The sequence below is a fragment of the Haliotis rufescens genome, unplaced genomic scaffold (genome assembly GCF_023055435.1).
Source record: "Haliotis rufescens isolate VD_foot unplaced genomic scaffold, xgHalRufe1.0.p SCAF_8, whole genome shotgun sequence".
NCBI lineage: Eukaryota > Metazoa > Mollusca > Gastropoda > Lepetellida > Haliotidae > Haliotis > Haliotis rufescens.
The window spans coordinates 19,372,668-19,392,176 of NW_025964372.1; the positions used below are offsets into that span (position 1 = coordinate 19,372,668).

The window sequence follows — 19,509 nt, forward strand, 5'->3', positions numbered from 1 at the left end:
CTTTATCCACCCTTCAGCAACAGTACATCATAAGTCACATCAAAGTTCCAACTCACTGAAGCTCTTGTGGACACACGCGCATTTCTCCAGTTGTCCCCCATCCCAGCAATGGCTTGTTGAACTATGTTCTGTAAAGCAAACAAGGACTTAATGGAATAATAACAATAATTTTGCAATTATTACTGAGTGAGTGAACAGTTTTCCGGTTTTGTCACGGCGTGTCAGCTTAATGTGGGAGGAAAGCCTGAAGTGATGCAAGGCTCAGATATTTACCACTTTGATAAAATCCATGGGCACAGGCATGGTGCTTCAAAACCTAGAAACAAGGGATTCGAACCCACGACCATAGATTTCTGTCATGCTCCAGGTGATGCACCTCAAGTGACTGGGCCACCCGTTCCTCTCAAAATTAATGATTTCATATAAAGCATACTGATGCAAAAGGCCAAATAACTATCCAAAAGATTTGAAGTAGGAGTCTACAAACACAGCCAGCAGATATTAATTATGAAGCTGTTCAACCTCATCGCCTTAAAGATCAGGCAGACACCCTAACATGCATCGTGGAAAAATACTGTACCTGAACCTGGTTGGGGTCAAGGACCTCGGAGGGCAAGGTGAACGACCCAACAAGGACACTTGACCCTCCTGGCCCTGTCCCCCCTGCCGTGGCCCCCGTTGCTGTTGAGGAGCTGGAGGTGGTGGAGGCGGTGGTTCGTGCCGAGGGGGGAGCTCGCTGGACTACGTGGATCACCTTGCCATGGACATCTGCCATGAGACACATCCAGCCATGACACATGTAAATTAACCCACATGTTGATTTCAGGTATGAATAGATTCAATTATTTGATCAAATGATTGAAAGAGATCAAAATTCTAAAATATTTATTAAAACGATCTAAACAAGGAAGGTGAAGGAACATTTGCAAACTATGATCAGTTCCGCTGAGATGTTTGTCTGTGCAGGAATAGAGGTAAGGTGAAATTGGGTTTAAAGTCGTGTCTAAGGTTATTGCACTTATATAGCGATGTGGATGCACGTGTGTGTGCGCGTGTGGCTGCTTGTACAAGTAGTGCTAGGTCACTGAGATACCATGCCGCAGTTTAACATGAATACCCCACTCAGACACAGTATACTGACTCCCGAGCCGACAAGTCCTTGTTTTAGCCCCTAAATCCTGAGTGCCAGACAGGGTAACAACAAGTACCATCTTTTAACGTCTTTTGGTTTGACGCGGATGGGGATCGAACCCCGGGCGGAAGCTCTACCACTAGACCACGGAGGCAGTCGCAGGAATAGATCTAGCTAGTAAATGAGTACTACAAAATAAATTATCTGGAAAAACTGGTGCTTGCGGAACAACATAACTGGAGATAACGTTTCCGAGAACCTATTATCAGAAGGTTAAGTAGTCAACAATGAAAATAACAAGAGAAGCACTTGGAGTGAGTGAATGTTGTTTTACATTGAAATCGTTAATGTTCCAGCAAAATCAGGCCATCCTTATAGTTATCAAACCTGGACCACATTAAACCAGTGGACGATAGCATGAGCATGGATGCACATCATCTGGGTTGAAAGACACTAGCTTTGTCATAAAACGTCACCACCCAATCTTCACTGAATCCGCTTTCCGGTCAAATACTTATTCTGCCGAGGCATTTCCAAGGGGATTTCCCCCTACCCAGTCCCCATAGGCAGTTAATACCAGGGAGGAAGGGTGTATCAATGCTGTACTTTCTGTGATGATTGCAAACAAGAATTGATAGATAGTACACAGAAGTCCTCACCATAGTCCTTGAGCATCTTGTCATCTTGCATAACTTTCCCATGGAAGATCAGCCTCTGTGTGTCAGCAGGAATGTTCTGAAAAACAATGGTTAGGACTGTATTTTGTATTACTGTTTGTTGCTTAAACCACACTCAGCAATATTCCAGCTATATAACAGCAGCCTGTTAATAATCAAGTGTGGACCTGACAATTCAGTGATTGGTATTCTGAGCAACATCCAACTTCGCTGGGGTTGAATCAAATGGAAATGAATTTTCAGTAGTCACCCAACACTATGTTTCAGATAATGAGGTCATACATTTAACATCTTTCCAAGTCTGTATAATGATCCATTGGCTTCCATGGTTACCCTGACACAATAACAGATTATTAATCTACATAATGATCCATCAGTTACCATGGTTACCCTCCACTGACACAATAACAGATTATTAATCTACATAATGATCCATCAGTTACCATGGTTACCCTCCACTGACACAATAACAGATTATTAAGCTACATAATGATAAATCAGTCACGCTCCACTGATTGTTTGTCTGCATAATTGTTAGTGGCAAATAAAATGCTATTTGATCTTAAATTTATTACTTTCGTCTGTAGATAATTACATTCATTATCAACGTGCCGCCAATCAAGGTTTTCCAATGACAACAATTTCAGGAATGAGAACAAAATTGGAGGAGTGATAACTTAAAACAAACCACTTATGGCCAATGATTGATGATAAAAGCATCACTGACTCCCCAACACTAAATCGAAATGAATGAATCTGCTTACAATTGAATTTGCGATCCTTTCTTTAAAGTCTCGTACTGTAATCTGAAAGCAAGAAAATACAGCATGTTAGCAAATCAACACATATTCTTCTATGGGCCATAGAAACAGCATAAAAGAGTCAAATACTAGAACAAAACCAAACCAAAATGGTCAAGTCATAGTCACAATTATGTCACAAGACAGTCAGTCCACTGGCAAATCTGCACTTCAAGTTGATCCATTAACCTGTTCGGAGTCTTTTAGAATGCAGTTTGCAAATATTTTTTATAGAAAATATTATTTCCCATAATTTAAGCAGACAATCTGGGTAAAGACTACAAATGAGGAACTCAGCAATATTCCAGGTATATGACAGGAGTTTTATGCGGTACCAAGCGATTTTCCAGGTATATGATGGCAGTTTAATGCCACACTCAGCAATATTCCAGCTATATGATGGGGCCTGTAAATAATTTAGTCTGAAACAGACAATTCAGTAATTGAAATTTTGAACAAAGATCCACACCATCAATGTACAATGACACACAATCAACCAAGTCACCAAGTCACCAAGTCTGACCGCCCAATCCATTAAGCTGCCTCTTACAATCATAGCAGGTTACCATGGTTACTGGAGACTTATTCAAGGATATATTAATCCTGAAACATTCAAAACACATCATCTGTGACCTTCAATGTTTGTGTCCTCAGATCTTCATACACAGAGAAACAGTATCAGATTTAACTAATGAGATTTGAAATTTGGGTAAGTAAAAAGGTGAAAATCTTAATTAAATGAGGTCAATTGACACTTGGCTCCAACTTACAGTTTCCGGGAGACTGTAGTTCCTGTTCTGCCCGTCAAGGGTTTTCACAGTCACATCCATCATCTTGGTATCTGAGTTGTCTAAAAATAAGCAACAAAAATCAGTTCTAAGGCATGTAAATAAGAAAGTGAATAGGGTTTATGCGTTAAAGGGTAGATGGCATAGCTCTAGTGTAAAAACCTAATCAAAATAAATCACAGGGCTTTCAACATGTTCAAGATTTAAACTTCTTCGATTGGTTGGTTGGTTTGTTGTTTAACGCCGCACTCAGCAATATTCCAGCTATATGATGGCAGTCTGTAAATAATCTAGTCTGGACCAGACAATCCAGTGATTGACACCATGAGCATTGATCCACCCAATTGGGATTGATGACATGCATCAACCAAGTCAGTGAGCCTGACCATACAATCCCGTTAGTCGCCTTTTACGACAAGCATAGTCGCCTTTTACGGCAAGCATGGGTTGCTGAAGACCTATTCTACCCTGGCTCTTCACGGGTCTAAACTACTTTGAAGATAACCTGAGTCAGGGAGGATTTGAACCTGTGATCATAGGATCATGGCAAACTGTGGCACCATTGATTTCTTAAGTCCCAAGTCTCTTTGTTTGACAACATAGTACTTCTCCCATGATTATGAAGCATAAAAGGAATACTATTTGAAAATTGAGGGAACTACCAAAACGACACATGGACATTTTAGTACGTTTGAAAGGATTAGGGTAAAATCCTCCTATACCCAGAGTTTAACGAAGACCTGTTTTGAGACCTGCTGCGCAAATGCACTTTTTGTTTATTTCTTCAACAGACAGTTGCAAAGTATTTAAGTTTCGAAAACATCCTGCATATTGTTTATTGAAATCATTTGGAGATGAATTGGTACAATTGAAAACTATGTACTCGCCTGGTAGGAAGAATGTTTCTTTATTTTTTCCCCGCCCTACACATGCTGCCACTCGTCAATAAGATTTGTTTGTTTGTTTGTTGTTTAACGCTGCACTCAGCAATATTCCAGCTATATGACGGCGGTCTGTAAATAGTCAAGTTTGGACCAGACAATCCAGTGATTGATATCATGCGCATTGATCCACGCAATTGGGATATGATGACATGCATCAACCAAGTCAGCGAGCCTGACCACCTAATCCCTTTAGTCGCCTTGTTTACGGCAAGCATGGGTTGCTGAACACCTATTCTAACCCGGATCTTCACGGATCGTCAATAAGAGTGGACAAGTGGATTTTTGAAGCCCTGGTGTATTGTGAGCAGGGGGTAGTTGTGTTTGGTACTTTCTACAGATGTGTTTATGAGAAGTGGATATATGTAGCACTAGCTATCAGTGCAGGGATGTATCCCTGCTCTTGTGAATGAGAAGGAAAATGGAATGAAGGAATGAGATGTTTTCAGCTGTAGAAATTGGCACTAGTCCTACTGTCCTTGGCAAACTGCCCAAAAATTAAGGTATCATAAGGACCAGAAGAAATTTGTCATTTTGAAGGGTTTCACTAAATATATCATTATAATGAATAGCAGACTAAATATGTTAGCTTCTATCCCCGTTTTGTAAGCATTGTCAGGGTATGACACAGCCTCTAGTCCATTAATCCAAGACCAGTGAAAATCTAGAGTGACTAATTTTCTCCCAAAATGTACTTATTTTACATAAACCACGAATTCAAAATGAGCTGTTGACTATGACTAATGATGTCTATCTATGATTGTTACTTTTATGTCAGCATTATGATCACCTTTCAATGTAGTGAGTGAGTGAGGTTGGTTTAACGCCACTTTTAACAGTATTCCAGTTATATCGTGGCGTGTCAGCTTAATGTGGGAGGAAAGCCCGAAGTGATGCAGGTCTCAGACGTTTACCACTTCAGTGAAACCCATGAGGATGGATATGGTGCTGACAAACCTAGAAACATAATTGGGGCGAACCGGGATTTGAACCCACAATCATGTTTCTGGCATGCCCAAGTGACGCAACTCCGCACAGCGAAATCGCGGCACCTTAGACGACTGGGCCACCCATGCCCCCCTTTCAATGTAAGAGTGAATAGCTTACCACTCTCTTTGTTCCTACACTAGTTAATATCTGAATGCATGATGCTGATAAAATACAAAATACAGGATGATGATAAAATGCAGTGGCCTGCGATGTGCTGCTGAAATAAGGAGGGGTTTTAGGATACAGTATCTTAATATCATACAGGGTAACCTTCACTTTCATTTTTAAATATGGAATGGCTGAATGGATGAATGCCTGTGCTGCAAATATACTACTCACTAGCCACCGATTTTCATCCTTGACTTCGGGCACTGGGGTAGGGCGTACATTGTTATTCCCTGTCATTGTTCAAATATCATATATTCTCTTAATTCAGTCAAAGCAGATATAATTACATTGTATTTCTATCCGAAACTATGTAGACATTGGTTATTGCCAATAATATTTACAGACTGAAATGAACAGGACATTTTACTAGAAAAGCACAATAATATTTAACACATATTCTGAAGGCAGATGGGTTGCTTTGCCACTCTTGGCAAGACTAACCTATGACTAATGTTTGAAATCCTCCAACATTAATTAGTTGTACCCTTGAATTTTACAAGTCATACTACATGAAACATGGCACAAAAATAATCAACACACAACAAGAATGGGAGGAATTGCTGCTCTTGGAAAGACTTCACTTTAGCCGTGACTGACTGACTGAATGACTGAGTGTGGTTTTACGCCGCTTTTAGCAATATTCCAGCAATATCACAGCGGGGGACACCAGAAATGGGCTTCACACATTGTACCCATGTCGGGAATCGAACCCGGGTTTTCGGCGTGACGAGCGAATGCTTTAACCACTAGGCTTCCCGACCGCCCCTTTAGCCGTGACAGCAATATTGCACTAACTTGCACCACCTGTGTTTTATGCTTCACTGATCTTGTCTGCATATCCAATCCTTAGAGCTAGTTGTGTGAGGGTTAGGGTAGTTAACCCCTAACCCTTGGATCACCTTTCTAATCAAACATCCTTCCAAGAGATAGAAATTTACCAAGAAAGTCTACGAGTCGGATTACTGATAACATATAGCAATAAACCCCAATGTCTGAAATTCTACTAGCCCTTAGAATAGCTTTAAAATTTACATAGCTGGTCTGGGCTAGAGCTGATTTCTATCTCTCGATAACTTCATGATCAATAGGGTTAGGCACCCCTTTTCTATACTTAAGGTTAGTTACTAGGCATTGACTTAACTATTTCACATCTCTTAACAGAAGCTTCCAAATTGATCTAAAATTTGATCAAGCTTCGTGACGTCCATGAAAGAGGATATGATTTTTAGATTTGTCCAAATGTTCTATAATGGGGTGTATCAAGCCTGAATAATGTGTGATATTGCCGGTGGTGATATGGTGAAGTGTTGGCTATTTAACTCATTTACTTGGCCTAGTTTAAATTAAAGTGCAGTATGCCAATACCCCGCTCTTAAAACCAGCAAATTTCTCGTTTGCCGTTTACATATGACGGGCAGATGGTGATCACAGGAAACAAATGTAACCTTCATTCCCCACACTGGTACGCCACAAGAGCATGAGTACTTCAACTGTCTCATCAAATGGATCAACATGCGACAAAATATAGACATCTGTGTGTCTTCTGTGTGTACTGACTTATATTATAAGCCTGCTAAGTCACACTACCGTCTGTGTGCCTTTTTTCGGGCCTGCTTAGCTTAGTTCACAGGTCACGATTTCTATACCAATAACTCGAGATTCTTTGCCTCCATTTTCATTGAATCACCATCTAACAAGCTCTACGGATACACTAATTTATCAAAGTACATAGTGAAAATTACCAAACACCCCCAAATCATGTATTTCTCCGTAGTTTCCCTTTCTGAAATGGACAGCCGTGAAACCCAGAAATATATAAACTCTCCACGACGCGCTTCTGTGACAGATGCGTCTACTTCTTTCTCGAACAACACTGTGTGGATACTGTAGGGCTAAAATTTTTACACGTAGTTCGCCTCATATCCGGTCGCACTATACCGTAATTATATATTGTAGATTTTTAAATAATATATTTAATAAATGTGGCATTTAACAGCGCAGGAGTTGATTTGTGGAGTTTGATTAATAGTTAATAACAGAGTAATAATCTATTAATAGAATAAGTAACTTTCATCACATCCTGTAACTTCCGGCAGATATTGCATTGCTCCGCCATATTGCGACACAGATCAACAGAGCTCAAACAAACGTTACCCGTATAATTAGGCGCATTTCAAATTATATTTTATTCATTATGGCTGCAGCATGTGATTTTGACGTTGTTACCATCGGAAAGAAACACAAGGGAGGACAGCGTTCCAAGGAGGTAAGAGATGGCGAAGACCATATATCCATAAAAAAAATAATACAATGGCTATGTACGTTATTTTGTTTGTTGTGTTTGTTCTTAAATTGTTTGACAATATTGTATTTTACTCTAACCTGTTAGATTAACTTGGCTTCCAATTTTCACATAATTTAATCTGCATTTTCATTCAGAAATGCCAACTACAATTGTTTAATGTACATGATGTAGGTTACCATGAGTACAAGAGTCTTTAACTCTCTATGAATGTAAATGTGCAAGCCTGCATGGTTATTCAAATTACACGTACAATACTTTGAGAATACAGGATACACCAGGGACTATGTTGGTTTTCTGTGAAGAACATCTCATAACATGTACAAACGGTTAGTTTTGAATGGAAATGTATCAATGGTAATCTTCCAAAAACATGGAACTTCAGATCCTAGTGACCACTGACCAAAGAGGTTAACCCTGTCAGAAAGCTGATGTGGTAAAGATGTCATCTGTGGGATGACTCCATGTACCGCAACATACTCCCTAATCAACAGAAGGAACATTCAGGGCTGCATGGTTGGGCATAAAAGTTATTTTGGCACCAGTGTACAGTGTTGGTTGGTTTGTTGTTTTACGCTGCACTCAGCAATATTCCAGCTATATGACAGAAGTCTGTAAATAATCGAGTCTGGACCAGAAAATCCAGTGATTGATATCACGAGCATCGAACCACGCAATTGGGATCGATGACCTGCAAGTCAGCGAGCCTGACCACCTGACCCCGTTAGTCGCTTCTTACGCATAGTCGCCTTTTACGGCAAGCATGGGTTGCTAAAGACCTATTCTACCCTGGATCTTCCTGGATCCAGTGTACGGTGTATGGATTGCTGGAGACAAATGTCATTAGGAAATAGTAAAGATTTTAACAACAATTGAGAGGACATTCTTCTTTACCCTCACCAAATGGAAAATTACCTTGAGGACATTTTGGATGGCAATCAGTCAGAAAATGAATAAATGAGAAACTCAGTGAATATTGTGATCAGAAATTCCCAAGTTCTGTGATGAGATTCAACCATGAACCTTCTGCTACGAGAACTGAAGCCTTGTTCATATGTTGATATCTCCATGCATGCTCTGCTCCATAAACCAGAGATCTTATACAGATGGTCAGCTCTTAATAGATTGAGATTATCATGATTATCACTGCCCCGGTAACGAGTGTAACCCATACTTGAATCACTCGCTAATGGCCTGCGGTTTTACTTTTCATCATAGCTAAGATGCAGAACATGTGTTCAGTTGTTTCCATCTGGTATCTGGCCCATGAAACAGAATCAAATAAAATTTCTGCTGTAGGGTTTCTCATGACACAGGAATCCTGTGAGTCCTTCTGTTTCATCCCTAATACTCAGTTATATTTTTGATGAGTATTAATACTGATAAAAGCATCCAAGGGACTTCATCATGTCCAACAGAAATTGTTTGTTTTTATAATCATGATTACAGCATGTTGTGCAACCAACATAATTTTCATGACAACTTTCTAATGGCATTTTTTAACTCAAGACTGACTTTGAAACATGAGTCATGACACCATTTGTTCTCATGATTCTAAAATATGCAGGGTGATGATGACAAGGGTGAAACCGCATTATTGGTGGTTTGAGAAGGGAGCTAACTCTGTTTGCCTAATCGAAAATTCGAGGCGGGCTCACAACCGAAACTAAACGTACTTGTTGTTGAGAATATGTACTACGTTAACAATACCGTATTACAAACTGCTATTTTTATACCCCCGACAAAATGTTATACCAAGATTACGTCTGTCCGTCCGTCCGTCTGAAAACTCTGTCCGCGCGATTTCTCTTAAACTATTCAGTGGATTCATCTCAAACTTAGTACATATAATCTGTGTCATATGGAGGGGTGCAGTCAAAAGAAAAAAAATGTTTTTATTAATTTTCCATTTTTTAAGGAATTTTTCAAACCCTAACGTCCGTCTGAAAACTTTGTCCTTGCGATTTCTCTTAAACTATTCATTGGATTCATCTCAAACTTAGTACATATAATCTGTGTCATATGGAGGGGTGCAGTCAAAAGAAAAAAATTGTTTTTATTAATTTTCCATTTTTTTATGAATTTTTCAAACCCTAACGTCCATCTGAAAACTTTGTCCGCATGATTTCTCTTAAATTATTCAGTGGATTCATCTCAATTTTAGTACATATAATCTTTGTCATATGGAGGGGTGCAGTCAAAAAAAATAAATTTTTTTTTATTAATTTTCCATTTTTTTATGAATTTTTCAAACCCTAACGTCCTTCTGAAAACTCTGTCCACGCGATTTCTCTTAAACTATTCAGGGGATTCATCTCAAACTAAGTACATATAATCTTTGTCATATGGAGGGGTGCAGTCAAAAAAAATAAATTGTTTTTATTAATTTTCCATTTTTTTATGAATTTTTCAAACCCTAACGTCCTTCTGAAAACTCTGTCCACGCGATTTCTCTTAAAATATTCAGTGGATTCATCTCAAACTTAGTACATATAATCTTTGTCATATGGAGGGGTGCAGTCAAACGAAAAAATGTTTTTATTAATTTTCCATTTTTTTATGAATTTTTCAAACCCTTACGTCCATCTGAAAACTTTGTCCTTGCGATTTCTCTTAAACTATTCAGTGGATTCATCTCAAACTTAGTACATATAATCTGTGTCATATGGAGGGGTGCAGTCAAAAGAAAAAAATTGTTTTAATTAATTTTCCACTTTTTTATGAATTTTTCAAACCCTAACTAACGTCGGTCCGAAAACTTTGTCCTCGCGATTTCTCTTAAACTTTTCAGGGGATTCATCTCAAACTTCGTACATATAATCTGTGTTATATGAAGGGGTGCAGTCAAAAGAAAAAAATTGTTTTTATTAATTTTCCATTTTTTTATTAATTTTTCAAACCCTAACGTCCATCTGAAAACTTTGTCCGCATGATTTCTCTTAAACTATTCAGTGGATTCATCTCAATTTTAGTACATATAATCTTTGTCATATGGAGGGGTGCAGTCAAAAGAAAAAAATTGTTTTTATTAATTTTCCATTTTTTTATGAATTTTTCAAACCCTAACCAGGGTTTCCCCTGATGCAGAATTCTTGCATATATGACTCTCAATTAAGGAAAAATATGTCCAGAAATAAATGACTGCATGATGACTGATGCAATTTCAAAATATCTAAGTTGTTGTTTACCAGCTTTGGAATGAAAATATTACAACTACTCACCTGAACTTAATTTATAAACATTTTCTGAAGACAATATATGCAAACGTCTTAAAATTTACTTCTAGTTTTTAATTAATCCTCGTTTTTAGAAGTAAAATACCGGAAGCTTAGCATAACACCACTGCCACGGGCTAATTTTCATAGCCTGCCACATGACCAGACTTTTCTCTCGTTTTAAAACAAACGCTAAAATCAGAACAGCCGGAGGCTTTACATATTGTTTTGCATAATTATATAGATATGCTACTAAAACTGTGTGACTGTGAGGTACACGACAAAATATATTTATTCATCAAAGTGAACTTAACTCTCACACTCCGTGTGGCTTCGATGACAGCACATGATGTAAACAAAGGAAAACTCCGCAAATGGACAAGGTTTTTCACGTTTCGGCATATTTTCTCATTAAAAGTTAACCATGACATATGTTTATCTAGATGTGTAGACTCGTAAAAAATGAAACAGAAGAAAATATTATCATAGTTGCGGTGAATCCTGCGTGGTCACAGTATGTGGATTAGTGGAACCTATGGAACGGGGTAAACGGAAGTTGTAAGTATCGGAGGGACACATGTTTTTGCCGAAATTTAGGTAAACATTATTGAATGAAATTTTAAATAAAATTAATAAAATAGATGACAAACATAAGGTCAGATATACAGAAAACACATTTCTATTACCAGATAGTGTAACAACAGGATTAACTTGCGTAATTCAATTCGGATATGTTATGCTATTTCCGATGACGGATCATGACAACCTGAAATGAGACTGAAGAAAAGTCTCTGCGTATTATACACGAAGGATATTTTTTTCAGGATTTAATTGCCCATAATTAGGGGTGCGTATTATACACAAGTGTGTATTATACACGAATAAATATGGTATATACGAAATGTAAAGCTTTGGGCGTGTTTGTTGTTGCTAATAAACTGTATTCAACCAGAAAATATTATGAGTGTTCACAATTCTTCAGTTCAACTTCACTGTTTATAGATAATACAAGATAACTAGATAAAAGATGTAAATGAGTTAGTGGTATTAAATTATAATCTGACATGAAATGTATTTTAATATCCATCCATGATTAAAAATTATGTCTCACAGTTGAGACTGATGTTATTTATTCATCCTGTATTAGTGTCACTGTAAATTGTTTCATGAGCTGTGAAGTAATTAAAGATTGTGAAAAAATAAAACCAACAAACTTTGTTTTTCATTTATACATCCTTTATTTCTCTGTAGTACAATCAGCTTAGAACATTAATTAGCACTTGTTAACTTAAACTAAAGACATATAATATTTAAAAGATACTTAACTTTAAGTGTAACATTAACAGTGAACACTTTAAATTTCATTAATCTTACAATAAAACATTTGACTCTCAAAAAATATTTGTGACTCCCAAAAATTCATAGGCTGAGTCAAGGTGACTCTCAGATATTGGAGTCAAGGGGGAACCCTGCCTAACCCTATCCTAGCTATTTAATTTGTAACTACTGACACACGAGGCGGGTCGGGGGTATTAGTGAGCCACGCTCACTTTTACACTTGTGTGTATTTAAAATATGTATGTAATAATTGGATTAGAATGTACAAATGTGAAGACACTACAGCAGAACTCACTTCTACGAACATCACAAAACTAGGTCGTGGGGTCATTAATATTCATGAGTTATTCCTTTTATGGAACAAGTTCTCGGAAAAGTTTGAGGTAATAGGCCTGTATCATGTCCGAGTACTATTCAAGTGTAGACATATTTTCAGGCTTATATCGCCACCAACACGTATGATTAGATTGATGTGTTATACTGGAAAAAGTAGAATGAGTGGTATTGCCTCTGCCTCGAAGTAGATCTAAGTTGCCTGCTTTGTTACTATTTTTGCAAAACTATTATGGAACAAGTGTGGTCAGCTATGATGATAATTAAACTTCAAAGACTTTGTGTGCCTTTCATGGAATAAACATGATAAACGTCACACTAAATGATTTACAAAGACATTTCCCATCAATATTACAAAATGAGAATAATATGTAATGCTACATACCCATGCAAAGTAATGACAAATGTGAGCCCACTGAATGACTTTGTCAACCCAATGAAGCCCAGCAATTTACAAATGTGGGCCCACCTGTTTCGATCACTCTATGACTGAAGAAGTGGGCCCACATTTTAGAAAATGGTTAAAAGTAAGCCAAGCTAATGAAGCTTAGCAATTTATAAATGTGGTCCCTCCTGTTGCAATCACTATGACGGAAGAACGTCTACCCACTAGGCGAAATACAAATGTGAGCCCACTTGTTTCAATCACCATATATGATGGGAACAATGTGGGCCCACATTTTAGAAAATGATTATCAATAATTAAGTGGAATTTCGCGATTTAGTAAATGTGGTCCCTCCTGTTGCAATCAGTATGATGGAAGAACGTCTGCCCACTAGGCGAAATACAAATGTGAGCCCACTTGTTTCAATCACCATATATGATGGGAACAATGTGGGCCCACATTTTAGAAAATGATTATCAATAATTAAGTGGAATTTCGCGATTAGTAAATGTGGTCCCTCCTGTTGCAATCAGTATGATGGAAGAACGTCTGCCCACATTTAGGGATTGATTATCAGCACTAATTAAGAAGCTAGGCGATATTCAAATGTGGACCCACTTGTTTTGATGACCATATATGACGGGAACAATGTGGGTCGACATTCTAGAAAATGGTTATCAGCACTAAACCACTCTAAGAAGATGTACTGATGGAAAGTTGAATATATAATGCATTCAAACATTTAATTAAGAATATGTTTAACCTTAGGGATAACCTGGGCATTTCATAGCGGGACCAACAACAGCGTACAGCATGACTGAGGCATTTTTGGCAAATACGAAAACAATGGAGATACCTCCCGTTAGAGTGACCTCCTTTTCCCAATTTGAACCACTGATAATGTGGTTTCGCCATGACAAGTAATCAGGGTAAAAACAGATTAGATGGCCAAAATTGTTTGTTACTATATCTAAGGTATGCTAACTGAAATACTCATCAAAGCCATTGGGGATTCAAAGGGGAAGATGGGTAGTGTGCAGTGCTGTGCACCCCTCCTCTTTCAAAATCCAGGATCCATCACTTGTCACAAAAATAACTAATAATAACTGACATAAAACAACATTCACTCACTCCATTGTTTGTTTGTTTTCAGGCTGTCAACTCTGCCATGAGACAAGGTGGGGATGTGGACACACAGAAGAAATGTAAGACTCCTTATAGATTCAGTGTCTTATTCTAAACTAACAGCCCCATAGTGACCTCTAGTTTGTTTGTTTGTTGTTCAACGCCACACTCAGCAATATTCCAGCTATATGATTGCAGACTGTAAATATTCGCGTGTCGACCAGACAATCCAGTGATTAACATGGGCATCGATCCACCCAAATGGGAAACTGTATCTGGCAGTTATTAAAGTTTGCCGATGATGCACCAGTGCATCTTTCAATAATGCCATTACTATGCTATATTGTTGTGCTTTTTGAGAGAAACAGTTCCCAACGTTAAGGCATCAATATATTTCCAATATCAAAGTTGTTCTTCAGCTGACGTTCATCTTCCCAAGGCAAGGGAATTCACTTACTTTAAAAGTCCAGCTTCCACCCTTGCCGAACTTGACTGGAATTTCTGGGTTCGATCGTAGCGCCACCAGTGGCTGTTACAAGTTATGTCCCTTTAATGTCCCCACTAGTGACCAATGTGATTCCACCTCTCATCACATCACTTGCTTCAAACAAAATGGCAGTGCCCAGTCAAGGCATCTCATCAATAATAAAGATCTTTATTGTAATAAAACCAATTTTTCCTCACAAAGTGCATCATATCACTTGAGCACCTTGATTAAAAACATGAAAAGATTTGGAAAATATGTGTCGATGCCCAGTTGATGGTATACTTGCTGTGCAAATTCTGTAATCAACAAATTTGGCACAGCATTTGCCATGTTGTTTATGAACCAGATATCAGTATCGTTACAGGAGTTTGACTGGACTATGCATAGACTTGTTAGACCAGCCAAAATATGTCTCCATGATTCCATCCTAGTTCGGCAAGGGTGGAAACTGAACTTTTGAAGCCAGTTAGCTCCCTTGCCTCAGGAAGATGCTGATGTTGGAGTTGGAGTCGAGGTCTGGGGTATTAGTGAGCCCTGCTCACTTTTTGCCTTGTTTTTAAATACCAACTTGGCCAAAACCTTTGCATAACATCCCCCAAAACGTTTGAATAGAGGTTTTGTCATGAGTGAGTGCATATATAAACAAAAATATCAATTGCCACAATATTATGTATTTACTCATTTTCTAAAGTTGATTTGTGAATGAAAATGTCTGAAACATCAGTTGTTGTTTTTAATATTGACATTACAGTGTATTTGAGAATCTGTGTGTATTGAAATGTTGTTTGCTGCAGTTTCTGCTGGGGCTAACAAGCAGAGCAGTGCTAACAAGAACACAGCCAAGCTGGATCGTGAGACGGATGAGCTTCACCACGAACACGTCCCCCTCGACGTCTCCAAACTCATACAGCTCTCTCGCCAGAACAAGGGCTTCACTCAGAAGGAATTGGCCACTGTAAGTTTCTAGTCTGCAATACATGTACTTATGTATTGGAAGTCAGACAATGGGATAGCCTTCATGTTAATGTGTTTGCTTGTCATGCCAGTGGTCTTGGTTTTATTCCCCACTTGGTTACAGTTTAAGGTGTCCACTTAGGCTGTTACGATTCACCCGCGTATTTGGTGACTCGAACCACATACCTTCATGAATTGAATTCATTATTCGTGGTCACTAGAATCGAATATTCCAAAAAAAATTAAACACTGCAACAATGAATATGCAGTCATGTGCATTTACATACCCTGTACCTAAAAATATCCATAAGAACCTATTATATGTAAAAACAGTATAAATTTCTTAAAAAAGACATTTGACAGTAATGTGGTCACTGGTCATTGTCGCATTTGAGCAGCACCTGGATAAGTGCAGTATATGAATGTATAATATAATAATAATTAACACTGTCAGCGTGGTCAAACCATGTCAAATAATTTAGTTTCATTCGTCTCATAGTTTATTCGTTGCAGCCCTAGTGTCCACCATAGTGATGTTTGGGGAAAACATAGTCGGTAGTCGCATATATACTGAAAACCATGTGGGGCTGGGTGACAACATTAGATCAGATTAACACTGTTAACAGGAAGTGGCCTGTGTGGCCTGACTTAATGTGTCACCTTAATGTTGACTTCCTGTTAGTCATTTCATTGGTCAGTCAAAGTTGGCGAAGGGTCATTCTGACATGACCTGTAATGAGATGTCCTCAGATCTATGTAGCGAGCCTTAAGATCTAATTTTAATGAGATTGAAGAGCTGATTACTGTTGTAACTGATTACTGTTATGGTTGTTACGATGGTCACGTTGAGGGTCCCAGCTGATGTTGGTGGAACTTACCAATGCTGTTAACCACTGGCTTGCCTGGTCCAGGCTTGATTATTTACAGTCTGTCGAGTAAAACAATTGTAAAATACATGGAAGTATGTGCCACTATCCTAATATTGGTGATTGGTTGTAAAATGTTCATGAAGTGTAATTTGGTGCATGGAAGTCTGGACATTTCACTGCGAATGGATACTTGTTATGATAAGCGTTGTGTCGCCAGTTTGAAAAACATGGTATTCACTATTATCTTTCCCATTATCATGATTATATAGTGCATTTCATTATTATTTATCAGAAATTTGGATAGATTTTTCACTGATTTCTGCTTAACTGGTAGACACCATCTCTTGCATTTTGACACTTCAAGTTTGGTTTAACATATCAAGTTTATACTGTCATTATGCCACGAGAATGTTCAAAAGTGAAAATTATTATTTCAAGTTTCATTTTATGATTTAATTCATATTTTGTATGTTTGAATCACATGTTAAATATTTGGGCATCAGTTGAGCATAAAATTCGATGGAAAAGCTTGAAAACAAATTCTGCATGCAATACCGCTGTACTCCAGGCATCAAATACTCAAACCAAATCTGAAAACATTATGTTTATCCCAGTGAATTGTAATAATGTTTTGTTTTATTCATGTTTCAGAAAATAAATGAGAAACCTCAAGTGATCAATGAATATGAATCTGGAAAGGCGATTCCGAATCAACAAGTCTTCGGAAAACTTGAGAGAGTATTGGGTAAGAAGATGAACATTGTCTTCTTTGTTGTTAATTTTGAGTGGCAGATGGACTGTGTCCTCAGATATGGGAAGAGGTTTGTCAATGGCTGATTGGTTACAGTGTTTATTTCTCAATGACAGTGTCAACAGAGATTGAGTGTTCCAAGATTTTGGTTATTTATTATTACGGAATGATGAAAGACAGGTTTCTTTCTTAAGTTTGTCAGTTCATCAGAATCTGGTAGTTCAAAGTTCATGTAATCCTTATTTGGAAATAACAATAAATACTGAGATTTATGCTGCTTTTGATAATCATCAAAAGCTGACAGTATAAACATTGAAAGGTGTCACTTGATAAAGACATTGCATGTTCTGCAAAGTACAGGGGCGGTCGGGTAGCCCAGTGGTTATAGCGTTCACTCGTCACGCCGAGGAGACCCGGGTTCGATTCCCGACATGGGTACAATGTGTGAAGCCCATTTCTGGTGTCCCCTGCCATGATATTGCTGGAATATTGCTAAAAGCGGCGTAAAACCATATTCGCTCACTCACTCTGCAAAGTACAGGTGTGAATCCAGTACAGGTTTATGTTTGCCAGATGTGACATATGGCAGTTTATAGGAGACAAAACATTTACGTAGACAAAAAATACCAGGACGTCCTGGACATTTAACAAGGAAACATACTTTCATGCATTTCAACATCATTTCACTGCAGTAGACTTTTCCATTAGCTTTAGTCTAACACTATGGCACGGTGTTTTGTGAGGTATTTGTTTCAGTAGTGAGCCAATTCTTGTACCGGTACATGTTACAGATGTGAAACTAATTGTCGATTTGTTATAGGTTTGAAACTAGGTTTATTACCTACAAGGGCAAACATATCACAGGTCACAAAAATCATATGTGCCCTAGGGTCATGTCACGTCACAAGACAACAGTGTATTGTTTCCGTCATCCGGACAGCATTGTTGATGTCATTCGAATCTTATTGTGACGAGGTCGGAATGAAGTCACACTAGAAACGACGTCATAGCTGAAGATTGTTGACATTCAACAAATTGTGGTTCCACTTTCCTTATATGTTCATACTAAATTTGTCTATGTATGTAGACATCTTCTTCGGTAATAAGACCCGTGAAGATTCCTGGGGTAGAATAGGTCTTCAGCAACCCATACTTGCCGTAAAAGGTGACTATGCTTGTCGTAAAAGGCGACTAACAGGATCAGGTGGTCAGGCTCGCTGACTTGGTTGATGCATGTCATCGATCCCAATTGCGTGGATCGATGCTCATGATATTCATCACTGGATTGTCTGGTCCAGACTCGATTATTTACAGACCCCCGTCATATAGCTTGAATATTGCTGAGTGCGGCGTTAAACAACAAGTCAACCAATCTTCGGTTATAAATAGAAAATTATATTCGTGTTCATGTCATACTATGTTTACGAGACTCATGCCTATTTTCCTGTATTTTGAAACTTGTGTCATAAACATAGTATGACATGAACTCTCATAAAATATACTGTATGTGTATGTTACGGTAGCGAAACTGTTTGCCATGTTATGGGGGGCCAACTAGATATCGTAGGAAAACTAATTGTATGTTTCAGGTGTGAAATTAATTGTCATGTGTAACAGGTGAAACTATTTGTCATATATTTTTCAGGGATGAAATTATTTTTTTATATTTTATAGGTGTGAAACTTCGTGGAAAGGACAAAGGGAAGCCTCTTGGTGCTGGCCCCAAAAAGTGAAGATCTTCCAGTTCCAGTTTCATAATCGTTGCAGCAGCTTCTGCAGTTCCATCTTCTACCTACTGTATATAGTATTGTTATTTTTATCGAAATGTAGAAGAAATCGACCACATAATAATTGGATAAAGGCTTAGTAAACAACAAATATGTGACGTTCCATACTGTTCATCGGAGTTGTGTATTATGTGAATTCGTTATTATGAACATCTGGGTGAAGGTTGCCCTTTCATGATCAGTGTGTCAAGAAAATAAAAACACTCAAGTATTTCGGAAGGATCTTTGCTTCGGTTGGGTTGAAGTTAATCCATTTTGCATTGTCCCAAATACCTGGAATAAATGTTCATGTCATTTCATAATAAACTGAGTTTATGTTGTGTTTATGGTGGATTTGGTTGGTTGGTTGGTTTGTTGTTTAACGCCGCACTCAGCAATATTCCAGCAATATGACGGCGGTCTGTAAATAATCAAGTCTGGACCAGACAATCCAGTGATTGATATCATGAGCATTGATCAACACAAT

The 19,509-nt window shown here is 38.1% G+C and overlaps 2 protein-coding genes across 3 annotated transcripts in view; one reads left to right on the forward strand and one right to left on the reverse strand.

Annotated features, from left to right (window-relative positions):
• The window catches only part of LOC124142478 (large proline-rich protein BAG6-like), a 34,609-nt gene extending 27,236 nt beyond the window's left edge, over nt 1-7,373 (reverse strand). For both annotated transcript variants that reach the window (XM_046510965.2, XM_046510964.2), the window contains exons 1-6: nt 7,239-7,373; nt 3,380-3,459; nt 2,574-2,615; nt 1,792-1,867; nt 581-768; nt 57-128 (exon numbers count right to left, since the gene is read on the reverse strand). In XM_046510965.2, the coding sequence (XP_046366921.2) occupies nt 57-128; nt 581-768; nt 1,792-1,867; nt 2,574-2,615; nt 3,380-3,442 (441 nt within the window). In that variant the 5' untranslated portion in view covers nt 3,443-3,459; nt 7,239-7,373. The remainder of the gene's footprint in view (nt 1-56; nt 129-580; nt 769-1,791; nt 1,868-2,573; nt 2,616-3,379; nt 3,460-7,238) is intronic.
• A 196-nt stretch (nt 7,374-7,569) lies between these two features.
• Nucleotides 7,570-19,349, forward strand: LOC124142479 (endothelial differentiation-related factor 1 homolog). Its single transcript, XM_046510966.2, has 5 exons — nt 7,570-7,762; nt 14,224-14,275; nt 15,477-15,637; nt 17,157-17,250; nt 18,931-19,349. Exons 1-5 carry the CDS (start codon nt 7,691-7,693, stop codon nt 18,987-18,989), a joined length of 438 nt encoding a protein of 145 aa, XP_046366922.1. The 5' UTR covers nt 7,570-7,690; the 3' UTR covers nt 18,990-19,349.
• The last annotated feature ends 160 nt before the right edge of the window (nt 19,350-19,509 follow it).